This window comes from Bubalus bubalis, chromosome 22, assembly GCF_019923935.1.
Source record: "Bubalus bubalis isolate 160015118507 breed Murrah chromosome 22, NDDB_SH_1, whole genome shotgun sequence".
Lineage (NCBI taxonomy): Eukaryota > Metazoa > Chordata > Mammalia > Artiodactyla > Bovidae > Bubalus > Bubalus bubalis.
The window spans coordinates 24,997,897-25,017,975 of record NC_059178.1 but is presented as its reverse complement, the minus strand read 5'-3'; the positions used below and the strand labels follow the sequence as shown (position 1 = coordinate 25,017,975).

The 20,079-nt window shown below is 36.6% G+C and overlaps 1 protein-coding gene across 2 annotated transcripts in view; it reads left to right on the top strand.

Annotated features, from left to right (window-relative positions):
* The window catches only part of SMCHD1 (structural maintenance of chromosomes flexible hinge domain containing 1), a 134,020-nt gene extending 115,587 nt beyond the window's left edge, over positions 1–18,433 (top strand). For both annotated transcript variants that reach the window (XM_044934738.1, XM_025273420.2), the window contains 4 exons: positions 556–727; positions 10,474–10,632; positions 10,930–11,032; positions 17,396–18,433. In XM_044934738.1, coding sequence (XP_044790673.1) covers positions 556–727; positions 10,474–10,632; positions 10,930–11,032; positions 17,396–17,420 — 459 coding nt within the window. In that variant the 3' untranslated portion in view covers positions 17,421–18,433. The remainder of the gene's footprint in view (positions 1–555; positions 728–10,473; positions 10,633–10,929; positions 11,033–17,395) is intronic.
* Positions 18,434–20,079: the final 1,646 nt, after the last annotated feature.

The window sequence follows — 20,079 nt, the reverse complement described above, 5'->3', positions numbered from 1 at the left end:
TTAATACTTCCCTTTCCATGTCTTAGGTTTTACTACATAATTCTAGTTTCCCCAGCTCTCAGATCTCTGGCTCTTTCTCTTCGTACAGCTGAAATCCTCTGAAGAGTCATCCCTTTGCTCTTCGGTTTGTATTTTCTTCAGTCTAATACAGTACTCTTTTTGCTATCCTTTGGTCATCTGGAAAACTTAGGTCTAACAGAAGGAAACTAAGTGATACAGCCTGGATACTGCTTTGGGTTTCTAGAAGCACACAAATCTCTGGCTTGTCTCTCTTCCTTCCTCTTATCAATCAAGCCATCAGTCTCAGTTTCACTTTTTCTATTTGTCTTTCCTCTGTTCTAGTTTAGGTAACACTTATGAGGCAGTCTAATTCATCTCTCTGCCTCTCGTTTTCCCCCCAGTCATCTTACACATCACTAGCTAATTAATTTTGCAAAAATAGTACCATAATCATTGTCATTTCTTATCTCAGAATCCTTAAATAATTTCTCCTTTCTTAGAGCAGTTGAGTTAAATTTTATAGACTGACTAATTATATCCTGTTACTTACAATAGGTTGTTAAAATTACACACTGTCCTACACTGCTGACCAGAGATGGAGATCGCATTCGAAGTAATGGGAAGTTTGGGGGCCTTCAGAATAAAGCTCCTCCAATGGATAAACTCCGGGGAATGGTGTTTGGAGCTCCAGTACCAAAACAGTGCCTGATCTTAGGGGAGCAAATAGGTAGGTTAAATAAGTACTTAATAATTTCTCATTTGATTTTAACCCTTTATTTGGACCTTATTTATTGAGACTCTAGCATTGAAACTTAACCATTAACAGATAAAAATAAGATGTTTTTATCCAGTACTTCCAGCTTTCTAACACCAAATAGTTTTGAAATACATATATAGGAAGTAGGTTTTCCCTCCTGTTCTCATTCTTATCTTGAAATAAAGGAAAGATTTCCTTGTTGAATAAACCAGTATCTCATCAAACCTTAATACTTCTTTTTATATCAAAGTTGTTAACGATCTAGATTTATCTTTCTGGTGTGCGTGACATGTGACCTCCCTTCTGCAGGCTGTGTCGCCTTGTTTCTGGTCAGCTGATACAATTGTCTGTACCTCCGTGCTCTGAAGTGCTTATACTTTACAGGAGGGTCCCAAATGGGCCATCACCTAAGAGTTGTTTGCTTTTAACTTTATATAGTTCTAATATGCTTGATATCTACTTTCCCAGCGAAAAGTAGTTTGTTGCTAACTCAAGATAGTAAATTGTAGTTAAACTGTATCAAAGTTTATCATCTTAATTATTTTTAAATGGGTAGCTCACTAGTGGTAAGTACATTCACACTCTTGTGTAACCAGTCTTCAGAAACCTTTTCACTTTGTAAAACTGAAGCTGCATACCCATTAAGCAGCAACTCCCTGCCTCCCCTCTTGTCACCTGCCCGCCACACAGGTTTCTGTCTCTGAATTTGACTCCTCCAGGCACCTCAGTATGTGTCAAATCAGAGTGTCCCTTTGCGACTGGCTAACGTCACTCGGTGTCATGTCCTCCAGGCAGGTCAGTGTTGTAGGAGTGTAACTCTGTGTGTGTCACAGTGTGTGTCAGAATTTCTTTTTAAGACTGAATAATATTCTGTTGTATGAATATACACATTTTGTGGGTTTTTAGAGTATAGTATACATAGAGAAAGGTGCACATTTCAAAGCATACACATTTTTCACAAAATGAACATTGCTTCTGTATTAAGAAACGGAACGTTATCAGCCCCACAGAAGGCCTCCAGGCCTCTTCCAGTCATAGCCCTATCCCTCTCAAAAGGATAACAACTTTTTTGACTTAAAAGAGCATAGATTCATTTTTTCCATTTTTGTACTTTATCTACATGGAATTATACAAGTCATGGATTTTGTGTCTGGCTTTGTTCAGCCCTGTGTTGTGTGTGTGTATAGTTGTAGTTCATTTTAATTGCAGGATAGTATCCCATTGTGTAAATACACCACAGTTTATTTCTTTATTATTATACTGCTGAGGAATTTGGGTAGTATCTAGCTTGGGGTTTCTACTTCAGCCACCAACTACGTTTAAAATAGTAACTGAGAAAGATGGTAGGAAAAAGGCTGTTTTGTATTCTTTATGAGAGAGTCAGGTGCAGCTGCAAGAGGATACATGGGAGAGGCTCAGACAGACAAAGCTGGTGTAGTCACAGTCCTAGGACAGGAGGCACCGCCTGCCACTCAAGGCCACATGGAAGACACTGGGGTGGTCAGGACGCAGAAGACAGGAGCATGTAGAGTGCTTCTGCCACAGCCTTTATATGGGGGATTTACTGGAAGAAGCACAAGCTGGAATCAAGATTGCCGGGAAAAATATCAATAACCTCAGATATGCAGATGACACCACCCTTATGGCAGAAAGTGAAGAGGAACTAAAAAGCCTCTTGATGAAAGTGAGAGAGGAGAGTGAAAAAGTTGGCTTAAAGCTCAACATTCAGAAAACGAAGATCATGGCATCCGGTCCCATCACTTCCTGGGAAATAGATGGGGAAACAGTGTCAGACTTCATTTTTTGGGGCTCCAGAATCACTGCAGATGGTGACTGCAACCATGAAATTAAAAGATGCTTGCTCCTTGGCAGAAAAGTTATGACCAATCTAGATGCATATTGAAAAGCAGAGACATTACTTTGCCAACAAAGGTCCATCTAGTCAAGGCTATGGTTTTTCCAGTGGTTATGTATGGATGTGAGAGTTGGACTGTGAAGAAAGCTGAGCGCCAAAGAATTGATACTTTTGAACTGTGGTGTTGGAGAAGACTCCTGAGAGTCCCTTGGACTGCAAGGAGATCCAACCAGTCCATTCTAAAGGAGATCAGCCATGACACATTCTTTGGAAGGACTGATGCTAAAGCTGAAACTCCAATACTTTGGCCACCTCATGCGAAGAGCTGACTCATTGGAAAAGACTCTGATGCTGGGAGGGATTGGGGGCAGGAGGAGAAGGGGACGACAGAGGATGAGATGGCTGGATGGCATCACCCACTTGATGGATGTGAGTCTGAGTGAACTCCGGGAGTTGGTGATGGACAGGGAGGCCTGGCGTGCTGTGATTCTTGGGGTTGCAAAGAGTCGGACACGACTGAGCGACTGAACTGAATGTAAAACTTGACTAGAGGAAATCACAAGTAGCAGTATTAGTGTCAAGGCAATGGCACTAAAAGTACAAAGATGAATTCATTTTGATAACATATATTTGATACTAGAGGTTCAAAAGTTAACGAACTTGATACAGTAAATTACAAAATCAGAATTCTTAAAACTGCTGATTGTACAAAGACAGAAACCTTATTATGAGAAACCATTAATCCATGACAGGTCCTTAGTCAAAAAACAAGACATTTTCTACCTAATAAGTTGTAATACCAGTACCTTAGGTATTTATAGGATACGTCATAAAAAATGGTCATAAATTCAGTTGATAAAATTGCTACTCAGCTACAATGAGAGTACAAATTATAAAAAGCAAATTTTACTTATATTTTTAATATAATGTAACAGAACTAAAAATAACTTACTTCTTCCCAAAGTAAGCTCAAATAGGTAGATATTTAGAAACAACTATTTTTTCAAAAAAGTTTTAACTATTAAAGAGAAAAAGAACATTACACATTATATGTAGGAGGCATGAATAAACAGCCAAGATCAAATGTAAATCCACAGGCTTAATGCTTTTATTATTAAATGAGAAAAAAAAATTTAACCATTCAACTCAAATGACAGGAGGAAAAAAATACATCTCAAGAAACAAGTACAGCCAAATGAATTGGGAAAAAAGAATACCTTTGTATCAAATAATATATAATTCCTGAAGGTGGTCTTTGGGCAAAATAAATACAAAAAGTAATGACTCCGAGAATACATTCAGACAGAGATTTCTTAGGTTTCTATAATATTATAAATACATTTAGTATGTCCAAATAAAATGGACTACATTCTGGAAAATTGCAAATCAAATGAACAAAATTGATTTAAATAAGGCAGAAAACTTATATAGGCCATTGCCTGAGGATATGTTCAGAAAGCTAACTCCATCCTGTAGGTTTTTCATGAGTGAATTTCAAATATAATTTGTTTCAGAATATAGATAAATATGGAGATCACTCAGGCCATCTTATGAAACTGATAGCAAACCTGTTTCCAAAAATGGCACAGGCAAAGAAAACTTCTGTGACCACTCTTCAGCTGTGTTCAGGAAGTTCTTAACACGGTAGGACAGAAATCAGAAAGCTTTATCTTGACAGTAACACTTTATTTTATTGTTCCTTTTATCTGCAGTGGTTTTGCCCTAGATAATGTGCATGGCTTGCTTCTTTTCTTTCCTATTGTATAATGTCACACCTTCGTCGACTTCTCTGACCAGCCAGTCTAAAATAGAAGCACCCACCTTGGAGAAATGGGCTTCTTGACATACAAGTACTGGCAGATGTGAGAAAAGAAAACATTTTATAGTTATTTTTTTTAAGTTTACATAATTTTAAAGCACCTTGAAGAAAATAGAAGGGCAAATGACAAACTGGGGGAAATTGCATGTGTGGTAGACAGAGGTGTTGTAGTGTCTTATTAACAGCAGCCTTTAAAAGGCAAGAAAAAGGACAACAACTGATAGAAAAATGGATGACATGAATAAGCAATTTTCAAGGGAATAATAATAGTTACTGTTGGAGGGCTTATTATGTCCCACATACATTATTAAGCTTATCACTTGAATTTCATTTACTGCTGTTCTCCTCATTTTACAGATGAGGAATTTGAGTCTTTAAAAGGTGAGATAACTTATCCAAGTTCAGGATAGTGTATGCGTTCATTTGTCCAGTGACACAAGAGAGTAGAAAGAAAACATTTTTTCCCTGAATACATAATTGAGATAATTTACTTCTCCATTACCCTTTTCTGTATATTTCCAGACCTGCCTCAGTATGTATCACTTTTATAATCAGAAAATGTTACCGATTGCTGTTTTTGTTTTTCTAACTAATTGTTTTTAATACTCATTTTCTTTGAACCAATAATTGATCTTATAGGAAAGAAGCCTAAGTAAACAGTTCTAAATACAAGCAGGACTTTCTTTTTTTCTTTCTCAGATAGATAGTATAGCCTTGTTTTTCAAGGAAAACATAAGAAATGTTAAATGCTTTAACTGAATTTATATTCTTAGAGATGTCTATTAAAATTTCATTTGGAAAGTACATAGAAAATAAAATTACAAAAATCACACATGTTAAAAATCAAACCTGCAGACGTGTGGAATGAAAACAAAAAAGTGAGGTGGTAGACCTATCAGTTTTTTCCCAATCTCTCTCTTTTCTGTATTAGCCCGAGTTTTCTGTAGAGATCATATAAGTAGAAATAACTTTTTTTAAATATTAAAAATAAAATAACTCTGAACATTGTAGAAGCCAGGATATGACTGTAAGAAAGGAGAGTTGTTCATAGCAACTGAAGAAAGAAAAGGAATTTTAAAATTTCCGATAAGTAATCAATGTGTAGTTTATAACTGTGACATCATCAGTCTCAACACTTTCATATACTCCAAATACATAGTATGCACCTGGCCAGCCTAGACATTATTTATGTTTTATTATGTCATGCTTAATTTGTTAATACTAATATTTAACCTCTCTGTACATTTATTGGGTTTTTTGTTGTTTTAAGTAAAACTATTCTTAATTTTTTATTTTTAATATTTTTAAGAGGTAGCAACCAAGATTATTGAAGGTTTGTGGTTTTCAGGACAAAGATATTTTGTTCTGTTTTGTTTTATACTTACTGGAAATTGAGCAGATTGAATGCCTGTGGACCTGTCTACTAGCCACCCCTATTTCATTTACACCCACCCCTCTCTCAGCTTGCCTCCTTCCTGTTCACCCCTGCTGAAGGCTTTTGGAACAGATCAGAGCAGAAGTTCTAGTAAATTTTTTCACCAATTTTTTTTACCCAGTTTACAAGTATTTATCAGTTTTTTGCCAATGCAGAACACAAAGTTTTAAGAGACCTAAATGATACTGAATATATCTACTTACCTGTCTAACTGCTTGCATCCTCCAGTGGTGAGAAGATGGCTTCTGCCTTCTTCAGTTCAGTTCAGTTCATTTGTTCAGTCGTGTCTTACTCTTTGCGACCCCATGAACTGCAGCACGCCAGGCCTCCCTGTCCATCACCAACTCCCAGAGTTCACCCAAACCCATGTCCATTGAGTCAGTGATGCCATCCAACCATCTCATCCTCTGTCGTCCCCTTCTCCTCCTGCCCTCAATCTTTCCCAGCATCAGGATCTTTTCAAATGAGTCAGCTCTTCACATCAGGTATCCAAAGTATTGGAGCTTGAGCTTCAATATCAGTCCTACCAATGAACACCCAGGACTGATCTCCTTTAGGATGGACTGGTTGGATCTCCTTGCAGTCCAAGGGACTCTCAAGAGTCTTCTCCAACACCACAGTTCAAAAGCATCAATTCTTCGGCGGTCAGCATTCTTTATAGTCCAACTCTCACATCTATATGACCACTGGAAAAACCATAGCCTTGACTAGACGGACCTTTGTTGACAAAGTCATGTCTCTGCTTTTCAATATGCTGTCTAGGTTGGTCATAACTTTCCTTCCAAGGAGTAAGCGTCTTTTAATTTCATGGCTGCAGTCACCATCTGCAGTGATTTTGGAGCCCAGAAAAATAAAGTCAGCCACTGTTTCCCCATCCATTTGCCATGAAGTGATGGGACCAGATGCCATGATCTTAGTTTTCTGAATCTGCTTCCTTAGCAACCCCAAATACTTGTCTAGTAACAGCTCTTCAGATATAGGTATTTTCAACTATTTGTATTGTTTTTAGTAGTGTTGTTTCTTTCCCTGGATACATTGAAATAATCTGTATATCTTTCTTAATAAATAGCATACAGAAATGAACACATTGTAATTTGAGCTTTTGTCCTTTCATATGAACTAATTTTTTATTTTAAAGTATTTTTTCACTATTTTCTTAGTAAAGCATCATTAGTTTTTTCCTATATAATTAAAATTTTCAAACAACATATAATGTATGAGCTCTGAAATCATTTATAAACAGAATTAAGTATGAATTTTTGGTTTTTCTCCTTTGAAAAATTTTATTAAATGAATTAGAAAAGACTTTTTATAACACCATGGTAAATAGGAATTACATTTCATATCAAAAAATTGGGAGTTGCTAAGGCATATTAGCTCAGAATCCTCCAAGCTAAGCTTCAGTAGAAGCTGAACCTGAACCAAGAACTTCCAGATGTACAAGCTGGATTTAGAAAAGGCAGAGGAACCAGAGGTCAAATTGCTGACATCTGCTAGATCATAGAAAAAGCAAGGGAATTCCAGAAAAACATCTACTTCTGTTTCATTGACTCCACTAAAGCCTTTGTCTGTGTGGATCACAATAAACAGTGGAAAATTCTTAAAGAAATAGGAATACCAGACCACCTTACCTGCCTCCTGCGAAACCTGTATGCAGGTCAAGAAGCAGCAGTTAGAGCCGGACATGGAACAACAGACTTTAAAATTGGGAAAGAATTACATCAAGGCTATATATCGTCGCCCTGCTTATTTAACTTATATGCAGAGTACATCATACAAAATGCCAGGCTGCAAGCTGGAATCAAGATTCCCGGGAGAAATATCAGTAACCTCAGATATGCAGATGACACCACCCTAATGGCAGAAATCGAAGAGAAACTGAAGAACCTCTTGAAGAAAGTGAAAGAGGAGATTGAAAAAGCTGGGTTAGTAACTCAACATTACAAAAAATGAAGATCACGGCATCCAGTCCCATCACTTCATGGCAAATAGATGGGGAAACAACGGAAATAGTGAGAGACTTTATTTTCTTGGGCTTTAAAATCACGGCAGATGGTGACTGCAGCCATGAAATTAAAAGATGCTTGCTCCTTGGAAGAAAAGCTATGAAAAACCTAGGCAGCATATTAAAAAGCAGATTCATCACTTTGCCAACAAAGGTCTGTCTAGTCAAAGCTATGGTTTTTCCAGTAGTCATGTATGGATGTTGAGAGTTGGACCATAAAGAAGGCTGGGTGCTGAAGAATTGATGCTTTTAAAATGTGGTGTTGGAGAAAACTCTTGAGAGTCTCTTGGATTGCAAGGAGATCCAACCAGTCAATCCTAAAGGAAATCAGTCCTAATATTGGAAGGACTGATGCTGAAGCTGAAGCTCCAGTACTTTGGCCACCTGATGTGAAGAGCCGACTGATTGGAAAGACCCTGATGCTGGGAAAGATTGAAGGAGAGGAGGAGGAGGGGACAACAGAGGATGAGTTGGTTGGATGGCATCACCTACTCACTGGACATGAGTTTGAGCAAGCTCCTGGAGATGGTAAAGGACAGGGAAGCCTGATGTGCTGCAGTCCATGGGTTGCAAAGAGTCAGACACAACTGAGCAACTGAACGAAAACAACAAAGGCATATTGAGTTAAGTTGCTTCTATCCATCTTAGGCATAAAATATTTGCTGTTAGTGTTCCATTTAATAGAAAGTATTTAATACTCCATCTTTCAGTTTTATAAATAACAAGTTGATTAATATAAAGCCTTTGAATATATTGTTTCTTGAGTATTTAAAAGGTAAAAGAACCTCATGACTCACAAAGTAGGATTCAACCCTTAATCACTTAAAATTTTTTTACATTGTCTTCTGAATTAGGTAGCATCCCTGACATATGGGTCTGAACATCATTTTGTACCTTATTCACATAGAAAATAAGCACTATTTTATGCACATAGAAAAATGAAATTAGAAGTACTTTCAAACCAGAAAACCAGACTTTTTTTAGTGGCTACCTCTGAGTTCCCAATAAGTCATAAGAAATTAAGACACATAAGGACTTTGTCATTACTGAATTACACATATGGAATTTGTATTTAAATATATATGAACATGCTCATAATGTTCACAGGTGTGTGTGTGTGTGCTTACTCATTCCCAGAAAGCTGGATATTTTTTTTAAATACTGTTATTGATCCTTAAAGTATAGAAAATCCCATATATCATATACTCTTGACTAAATTGATTTCTTCCACAGGTTCATATGTAAACCCACTGTGTATATTTATTAAACATATGGGTGTCTATATGCCCGTTCCCATGAATACTGAACATTTTTGTGTGACTAGAGTCTCAAAGGGTCAAATAGGAAACATTTTAGGCCTATGAGCCAGGAGACAAAATTGAGGGTGTTATGAACGCATTTATATAACCATTTAGAATGGAATCATTTAAAACTGTATAAACCATTCTTAGCCCATGGACTAAAGTATAGTCAGTGTATTTAACCTATAGTGTCTAGTAATTCATACAAATAGGCAATAAATAGTCTCAAACTTTACTAATGTAATATATTTTTAAACAAAGAAAGTTACGTTTTTTGAAAGCTAAGTGTCCAGAGTGTTTGAAAGCTGTGTTTAAGGAAATGGCCATGTCTGTTAGAAGCAATGATGTTCTAATAATGCCATGTTTAATGCATTCTTCCCCCTACCCCAAATTTGTGTGGAATTAGATTGAATACTGAATATCAAACAGGATGTAAACACTGACTGAGAAGGTGAATTTTTTTTTTTTTTTTTAATTGTGGTAAAAGTCACACTCAGTTGAGTTCAGTCGCTCAGTCATGTCTGACTCTTTGCGACCCTGTGAACTGCAGCGCGCAAGGCTTCCATGTGTATCACCAACTCCCGGAGCTTGATCCAACTCTTGTCTGTCAAGTTGGTGATGCCATCCAACCATCTTATCCTCTGTTACATAAAATACACTATTTCAGCCATATTTAAACTATACAGCTCAGTGGCACTGAGTACACTCATATTGTTGTGCAACTCTCACCATCATCCATGTCCTGAATTTTTCACTTTCCTAAACTGGAACTCTGTCCCCATTGAACACTAAGTCCCCATTCTCACTCCAAACCTCTCTTCCATCCACTAGCCCCTGGCATCTACCAGTGTACTTTCTGACTGAATTTGACTATTCTAGTTACCTCATATAAGTGGAGTCAAACAGTATTTGTATTGGTGCAGACAAATACTGCTTGACTCCACTTATATGAGGTAACTAGAATAGTCAAATTCAGTCAGAAAGTATACTGGTAGATGACAGGGGCTAGTGGAATGCATTTTAAGGTTAATATATGTCCTACAAGCAGTTTGTATCTTCTTTTCCCTGTACAGTAAATTTATTAAAGTCAAGCAGCTGAAGAAAATTAAGATTTAATAAGCACCAGTCTTGTGCCAGGATCTAAACCGTGTTTTTTTCTTGCATTTGTTTACTGTGAACGTTAAAAGTAGTTCCATGTGTTACTGTAACACAACACTCAGTGTTGCTGGCTCTTCTTTCCTAAAATACTGTTTTGATATGATATCAGTAGTTTTAATCGAATATCTCTGGTTTCTTTGTAGATCTTCTTCAGCAGTACCGCACTGCTGTGTGCAGGTTGGGCAGTGTGAACGAGGATCTTAATGGGCAGCTGAAGTACCTTCACACTCCCGATATGAAGAGGAAAAAACAAGAACTTGATGAACACGAAAAGAATCTCAAACTAATAGAGCAAAAACTAGGTACTGTACTTTCTGCCAGATCCTTCTCTGCATGAAGATAGTGTGCATGATTGGAGAGAATTGAGCTCCAAGAAGAAACAGTGTGAATAACCCAGAACTTAAATCATAGACACTCTCGACCTCTGGGTGAACTGACAAATGTTTGTAACTATTCTCTCAGCAGACGTAATAAGAAGCATTCCCAGTATTATTTATTAATTCTTCTTCTATAAATTAAGAGGTATTTGCTTTCATTGCTTATATATAATTCTGGTCTTTTGAAAGTTAATTTTCTCTGTTTTCTTTCTGTCTTTGCAGGAATGACTCCCACACGTAAGTGTAATGATTCACTGCCTCACCCAATGACAGACTGTCCAGTTCCTCCCAAGAGAATAAGAAGAGAAGCTGCAAGACAAAACAGGTGAGGCTTCTGTGCCCTCAAAGCTCTTGGCTCATCGTACTTTAACAATAGCATGAGGGTGTTTACTTGCCTGCCCTGAACCAGAATTAATTTTGTTTTCTTTTTAACCGAATTGAGTGATGGCTAATGAAAATAAGATGGAATTATTTTATATTTCCTCCTAGGATACTCTAAAAAAATCATTTTCTAAAATGATTTTTTGCAGATTATTTGAAAACTTTCAAATACATTGCATTCTGCTTTATAGGCTCAGCAACTTGACAAATACGGACTATGCAGAATCACTCGTACATTACTCATTTAAAAGTTGCTTATAGTATATGGTTTGGAAAATCACATGCCATTTGCACAACTAACCAAGAAGCCAACAGAGCCATCTGCAGCCTAACTCAATGAAGAAAATTGTCCATTTCAGATTAGATACTAGTAAGCCCATCCCACAGAAAGGCATATAGTACTGGGGTTTCTTGTATTTCACGAATGTTCATTTGGAGTCTGCCTGAGTAAGTTTCTCCTATTGACCTTTGAGGACTTCCACTGAGACCATGATATTTAGAATTGGTATTCCATGCCCTATCCATCTATATAGTCTGTATTTATTGTAACTATTTGATTATTTTGTGCTCTGTGTTCCTGGGTAAATAAATGTGACATGGTTCTTGCCCCCATAGGAGGTCTGTAATCTTGTACAGAAGGGGGACAGTTCAAAAAAGTAAACCTTTTTCTGTATGTAAAAATATAGAATGATGTTAAGTTTTTACAAAAGAACAGAGCAAAAGTGATACAGAACAATGGGAGAACATGATTGGCTGTTAGGGAAGATGCATTTAGCAGAGAACTGAAGGATGGGAAGCCAGCTCTGTAGGGATGGCTTATAGTCAGAGGGAGAAGAGGCGTGAAAGCGCTAAGAAAACAACACGCCTGGCATGCCTGAGGAACTGTAAAGATGCTTGTGAGGCTAAAGGATAGTGGGTAAAAATGAGGAGCCCCTAAGATGTGGTTGGAGAGCTAGACGGAAGCCACAGTATGCCTCTCCCCAAAATAGTATCTTGAAAAAATGAAACCAGGTCCTTACAGTGAACATTGATATATTCATATAGAAAAGACATGTTCATTCTTTCCTTACATGAACATTCTGGGTAATCAAATAACTGAAGAAAGTTCTTTATAGAAGTTCTTCTTTATAAAGTTCTTTATATGAGAATGAAGTGTATAAGAAGTCGGATAAAATGAAAACATCACTTTTTTGCCATTCCTAATAAAATAATAGGTTTTAGGCAGTAATAATCCATGGATACACAAATGATTAGATAAAAAATTGAGAGGGGGAACTTAATGGAAAGATCAGATTGACACTCCTGAACCCATTGACTAAAAAGCAGGATATTTGCTATTACGGGATTCAGTAAGAAATAACCTGAATCTAATGAAGCTTCCACTCAGTCTTTCTCAGCTGGAGTTCTGTGCAGGAATTAAGCACTGCAGAAAACCATGACACTCCTGGGACAGTTCACACAGCTAGCATTCTGGATGAATAAAAGAATAAAAGGAGGTTAATTCATTGCATAGAATAGATACCTTAAGGTATTAGAGTGTAAATCTCTCATGAATTGGAGATTTAACTGCAAAAGTATACAGAAAAGAAGAGAAATTTAAGAACAAGTTAACTGATGCCACCAGGCAGCAATTAGCCAAATCTAGAATGTCAAGAATGGGACACTATAAATGATGATTTTGTTAATAAATCAGTGACATTAAAAGAAACATAGGGAGGGACTTCCCTGGTGGCACAGTGGGAAAGAATATGCCTGCCAATGCAGGGGACAGGGATTCGATCGCTGGTCCAGGAATATTTTACGTGCCAAAGAGCAACTAAGCCCACGCAGCACAACTACTGAAGCCCGTTGTGTCACTGATGAGAAGCCCGCATGCTTTGACCAAGATGCCTAGGGAGAAGGATGAAGCATTGGTCATAGAATAAAAGTAACCGAGAGGTGTAACCATCAAGTGCACGTTGTACAGCTTCTTTGGACCTGGATTTGAATCTTCAGGATGACAATTTTGAAAAAACTGGGGTAAATTTTCAATCACCTGGATATTAGATACATTGAGGAATTGTGATTTTTGTGTATAGTAGCATCATAGAGTTTACAGTAAAATATATAGTTAGAAATATGTACAGAGGTATTTAACAGTTGAATAATATGATGTCTGGGGTATATTCTAAAACAAAAAGACAAAGAAGTGACAGTAAATCAAAACAAGAAAGGGCAAAAGGTTATTATTTCTTCTGCTTTTCTGTAGGCTTGCCATAAATGGTAAAGAAGTATTTTATGGTAGATGGGGAACATTTTTCCAGTTTTTTAAGAGACCAAGTGAGGAAGTTCCTGCCAAGCAGTTCTAGACTAAAGTCCATGTTCATAGGCTCTCCTGCATGGACTTAACTACAGTTAAGTCTTACAGTCACTGCAGAACCTCAACCAATGCCATTGATCTGGACCTTCTTAATTAAGATTTTGTAGCAATTCAGAGGTGGTATGGGCTAAAGTTTCTTTTTTTAGTTTGTTAGTAATGGTATTTAGTAATAGTAATGGTATTTTCATTAAAGTAATGCATATATATAAATCAAATGGTGTATATATTTAGTATACTGTATAACGTAAACTACACATATAATTTAACATTTTCTAGGCACCATTTTAAAAGAAGCAGCGAGATTAAATTTTAATAGTATATTTTATTGAACACAGTATACAAAGTATTATCATTGCAACATACTGCCAGTAGTATAGAAATTATTAATGAGACATTTTAAATTCTCTTTCATACAAAGTCTTCAAAATTCAGAGGACAGCAAATCTGTTAGGACTAGCCACATTGCAAGTGCTCTGGAGCCACACGTGGCTCATGGCTACCAGACTGGACAGCACAGGTATCAAAAGAACTCATGGTGATGAGATCTTGTTCCTCTGTACCCTTACCCCATCCTGGTTCCCAGAGGCAGCCTTGGTTTTAACTGCTTTAGTTATTCTGTTTTTGGTACACATTTATGTATGTCAGTCTTGTTTTATCAGTTTTCAGACAGTGCAGTCCACCCAGCACCTTGGTGTGGAGGTCTGTCTTGTGTTGCCCATCTAATGACTTTTTAACTAAATTGTTCTTGTGGTTATTTGGTTACATTCTCTCTTGCAACCATCAACGAAGACCTCTGTGCTTTTTTCAAAGTTATTGAGTGATAAGCAACATATATTATTATGGCTCTGACTATGATACAGGCAGAGTTGTGCGCTAGGATTACATTTCCCTCTGTAAGATTCTAATGCCATGACCCCACTTAGGCCACCAGTGTTCCAAACATCAAAGTCAAGTAAATCTTCTAAACAATCAGTTCTTAAAATCATGTTGAATTTTAATCCAGTTCTTAGACTGTTTCTTGAATGTTGTGAATGTCTCTGGAGTTTCTAATAGTCTTTCTTTTTTCCTTCACTGTGTAACTTGATCATGTATTCTTCCACCTGCTTTAGTAACTGTTTCTAGTAATCCTGTAGGTCTTCTGGGTCCTCGCTGGCTGCTCTCTCGGGTTGAATCCATTGTTACTCGGCTTCCTTATCATTCTCTTATAACTTCTTAGGAAAGTGTATAAATAGAAACTGCATGTCTGAATCTGTCTTCCTCTGCCTTCATATTTGATTGAGGTTTTCTGGGGATTACAGGATAGAAACAAGGCTGGAATATCAAGGAGGAGGTTCTGGGAATAATCAAGAGACAGTGGGAACCTTGGACTCAGTCAGAGAAGTCCAGCCCAAAACAGGAGGGAGCGAAATGGAAGAGGAGAGAAAACAGAGCCTAGACCATGCCAAGTTTTCAACCCCAGGCTTTGAGAGTTCTGTTCTCTTGTTTCTAGGTATTAATACTCTCACCAGGAAGTTAGATAACAATGCTAATTAGTTAATTAAAAGTTGGTATCATGGCTTCCGATGTAGTTGGTGGCACCCAAGAGGCTTGTCTGTTGCCAGCATCTACACACTAGCAACCTGCTAGTTGGCTCTCCAGCCATACCCTTAAAGCAAAGCCTTCTTGTCCACTCCCCTGCTCCCTCATCCCTTAAAATTCCTACTCAGAGAGCAGCCTTAATGGGAAAACAGTTCTATTTTTGTTAATAGTAGACTAAATCCAGACCAGCAGCACAGTCCTTTTTCTTAAATGTAATTGTACAGCTGAGAATCATTATGCATATGAGGGGAGTCAACAACATGTGAGGGGAAATCCAAGATAAATAACAAAACCAACCCTGGAAGATGATTCAGCTGAACTCTTTTAAAAACTGTGTGTAATTTCTGATTAGATTGTGGAAGGAGTTACATTTGTAAAACCAAGAGGATATTAGGAGAAAGATACAGCCAGGACAGGATTACAGATCCCATTGCTGAAATTAAACCCTTCAAAGGACAGCAGCAGAAGCCAGGCAAGGAGGGGGAAAAAATTTAAAGGACTAACGTAAAGGAAACTTCCCAGAAAAATAGGGGGAAATATGTGAAGAGAAAGGGGTAGATGTAAAGAACCAATTCAGACTATCAGGAATCCTAGAAAGAAGAAAATGGAGAAGAAACAATTTGTGGAAGAGAGAATTCCCAGGGATGAAAGGGCCTGTTGAAGGCCCAGTACAATGACTGACAGAAGATAACACCAAGAAAATTCATAGCAAATTTGTGAAATAACAAGAAAAGGGTGAAGAGTGTAAATGTTCTCAGAGAGACCCATATTGTCAGTACAGCTTTTTTGCATACACAAAAAAACAAACATAAAAAAGCTGTTGTCATCAAGCTTTGTGGTGGCAGGTGAGAAGATGTAGATCGCATATTTGCTGTATTCTAGCCTGTGGCTTCCTGTTTACATCCTGCTTATCTTTGGGAAATCTAATATCACTTTAAATTTCTATTTAATATTTAAATCACTGTTTAATTAGTAATTTCCTCATCCCCAGTCTCTACCTGTTCTCCATAATTCACACTGTATCAAAAATGTTACTGCATTTGAGATGAAAGTATCTTTAATATTGAAATAGTGATTTCATCCATACAATGGAAAACAAATTCAGCAGTAGGAAATAGCAACATATGGTATGTGTTTATATGTTATTATTAGTGTTTGTGTATTACCTATTTATATATTGTTGGCTTTTATAGGGATTATATATCATATTTCATCAACTGTAAGATGTCAGTAACTATTAAAAACATCATTATTCCATGAGGCACTGAAAGAAAACACTGTAGATTAACTCATGACATTATAAGGTGGTGTCAGAGATGTTAAATGTAGGAAAATGTGGATTTTAGAATCAACAGAATATACTTAGCAGTATATATTATGCAGTAGACTCATTTTCTTCAGTAGCGACTTCGGTTTTCCAATCGATTTTCTACTCATAAAGATTACTCTTTACCAAAATTGTGTGTCTTTTATTTGGAGATGGCAGTTCAGGGAACTATTGTTTAAAAAGAAAGTATAGGGCTTCCTTGGTGGTTCAGTAGTAAAGAATCTGTCTGCCCAGTGCAGGAGACACAGGTTCAATCCCTGGTCTGGAAAGATCCCACTAAGGCTGTGTGCCACAATTTTTGAGCCTGTGCCCCAACTGAGCCCATGAGCCCCAACTACTGAGCCCATGTGCCACAACTGCTGAGCCTGTGCACCTTAGAACCTGTGCTCAGCAGCGAGAGAAGCCGCTTTAATTAGAAGCCCTTGTACCATAACTAGAAAGTAGCCCCGGCTTGCCACAACTAGAGAAAAAAGCTACTCAAAGCGACGAAGACCCCAGCACAGCGCCCACCCACCCCCCCGAAGAAAAAGAAGATATATCTGAGTAAGAAAATATCTGCATAAATATATACTAAGATGTTCACTCTCTGTATGTAAATAGAGTTATGGGTATTTTTTAATGTTTTTGCTTTATCTTTGTGACCTTTCTCTAATAAGCATTATAATTCTTGTTAAAATTTTTAAATGGTAATTTCATTTCAGGAAAGGGGAAAATAAGCAATAATCTACAAAATTTGGATCTAGGATATACCACTCCAAAGAACTATGCTACACAGAATTTATCTCTTCCTCTGTATATGTTAACTTCTGCTTTGCTGTCAAGCTTTTGTTTGTTGCATAGATGTGAAAGAAATGCTTACATACAAGGATTTAATTAAGTCTGTTTATACCAAGAATTACTATAATTACTAGAACACGGTTCCACTGCGTATTTAACCGCCCAGGTCTGATGAAGTTACAGGGGAGGTCTGATGAGGGAGTTACAGGGGAGGAGAACTTTGGTATATAAAACTTAACTGTGTTTTTTTTTCCCACTTTGATCAGGATTATAACCAAAACTGATGTGTGAGAGATGACAGAGAGGAGGCCATTAGTCTCCCTAAGAATGCCCTGCCTTCTGCAGCTCTGTTTCAGAAGACCAAGAGGGTGACTTTTGATGAATATTTCTGGGGATGATACAAGAACCTAGGCTTGCATTTCCATGTTTAGCCAAACAGGACTGGAAGCAACCATTCAGTTTTGTCAATCTCACTGGACAGTATGGGCTTACTGGAATTATTCCAGTTGTCAGGCCCTTTGGTTGTCGTTACCTTGCAAATGTGTCAGGAAAATACGCAATTACAGCAGTGACTGCACAGCTGACACATGGCATTTATTCATCCTGAAGACACGTGGATGAACTGTTTTTCAGTATGTTTATCATGAATATGCTAGAACTATTTCTTGAGAGCAGACCTTTTTATTACTTGTGTGTGAATTTATTTAACAAAACTTTTTGTTGTGTCTAAGGAAAGTTCTAGAGGTTAGGTATTTAATTGGAAATTGAGAGGAAACTTGTAATTCAGAATAAAATCAGAAAAGCACAGGTATCTCGGAATTCACATCTTAAGATACATGGACAAATATTAAATTGATGGGTTAACTTTTGACAGCATTTTAAATCTCTAAAGATTTATCTTGTGTATATATGTATATATATATAATATGCAGCAGCATCAGTTTTATAAACATCGTTTGACTTTATTAATACTAGATTATATAGTCTCAGCCTTAATTCTACATTTATGTTATTTTGTAATTTTTTATTACTATTTTTAAAGAGTTAAAGAAGTTGTACACTCCCTCATTAAGGGAATAAAGGTCTGCTAGAAGTTTGCTGCAAAAACATTTGAATTGTGTGTTAATTCATGCTAATGTATGTCGATATATGTCTTTGTGTCAGTCCAGGACTATTGGTTTGTGTAGTTATTTTGTAAGGAAATACTTTTGGTACAGTTTTGTGGCCCAGCAAATGTGTGTTTTTTTTAATCCTTTCTGAATATACAGTGAGGTTAATAAAGAAGATTGTTCCTTCCTGTTGAATAGGTGTTTTCCTTTTTCAAAATTCAAAGTTCCATGAAAATTACCTTAGTGTAAATTATTATGATGTTTAACCTCGCTTTATAATTGGAAGGCATATAACTGTTTTGTTAAAGAAGCAAAATGGCAGTAATGAGAATTAGTTAAAAGAAAGAGTGGATTCGGATTCCTTTTAAGTAAAACTAACTACTTATTAGTTATTAAATATTAGTGTCAAAAAGATAAGTTTCATCTTCTAAGTGTTTTTAACTTTTTGAGGTTATGACTTGGTTACTTACAGTTATTATGAAATGGATAGGATTAATATTTTTAGTCTAACTTTCAACTACTTTTAGTAAAAAAGTTTTAATTTGTATCATTTTTCTACATCTAGTGTCTGCTAAACATTTTCATGGAATCATTTCATAGTTATGTAGTTATAAATTTACTGTTATAGATGTTAATTTAAGATAATATTATTTTGCATGTCTTTTGAACACTTCAAAAAGAGATTGTTACATTTTAGCAGGCATATGTTTAGATTTAGAGATAAGTAGCACAGAGTCAGACACGACTGAAGCCACGCAGCAGCAGCAGCATTAAAATTTGTGGGAGGACTCTTGGCCTAAAAATTAATTATCTTAAATATAAGGCGAAGTTTCTCCACATCTGACTGGTGCAGGCAGTTATTTCACTTATGAATTCATCAATAACTTGAGTATCTGAAAATACTTTACTAGTTAGAATTAATTCCCTTTTGGAGAGAAATCAAATTCATGTTAAAGAATCACTATTCCAAGGGACAAGCAATAGACATTGGTTATATTGTTTTACATTAGGAAGCCTAATTTCAAAGTAAAGTAATGTCTGATAATAGAAATTCCTAGTGTTCTGATTCTTTACAGTCCAGTAACAAATAGCATAAGGTAGAAAATATTTAAATTTTTGTATAGTACCATATTTAAATCTTTTTAGTAGAATTTGTTTATATCTTTTTCACTTGTGTCTTGTCAGTTATTCTTAACTTCTGAAATTCTTGGTCGAAATAGAACATAATGTCTCATTTGTCTGATTTCATCTTAGTGGGAATAAAGAATTATGTCGCTTGACCTATTTATTTGATATCCACTATGAATATTTGAATTTTTTATTAGGAATAATTAAACAATAGGAGTTCACTTTTATACTATACAAGACCATTTGTTATGTTGGGCTAGAAATGACAGGATAATACTTAAAAGATGAATCTTATACTTTGCATTTCTTATGATTTCACTAGTTCTATGATATACTGATAAATGAATGCCAAATTCAGTGAAAAAATACACTTCCATGTTTTTGTAGACTAGAAATATGCCTTGATTTGTTAATCATATTGCACATTGCTCTTCTTCAATAGTTTTGCAGAGTGAATTTCTTCTACGAAGAGTTGCTGGGGGTTCCCTTATGGCCTAGTAGTTAGGATTCTGGGCTTTCACTGAAATCCATCCATGGTCGGGAACCAAGATTCTGCAAGCCGCACAGTGCAGCCAAGAAGAAAAGGGAGAACTGCTGATAGTTCAACTATGGTCCTTGGATCAAATACTAACAAAAAGTCAAAAGAATCATTGTTTTTTAATGTGTTTAATAATAATATTGAGCTCTGGCTACATTTGTGTTAAATGTTCATG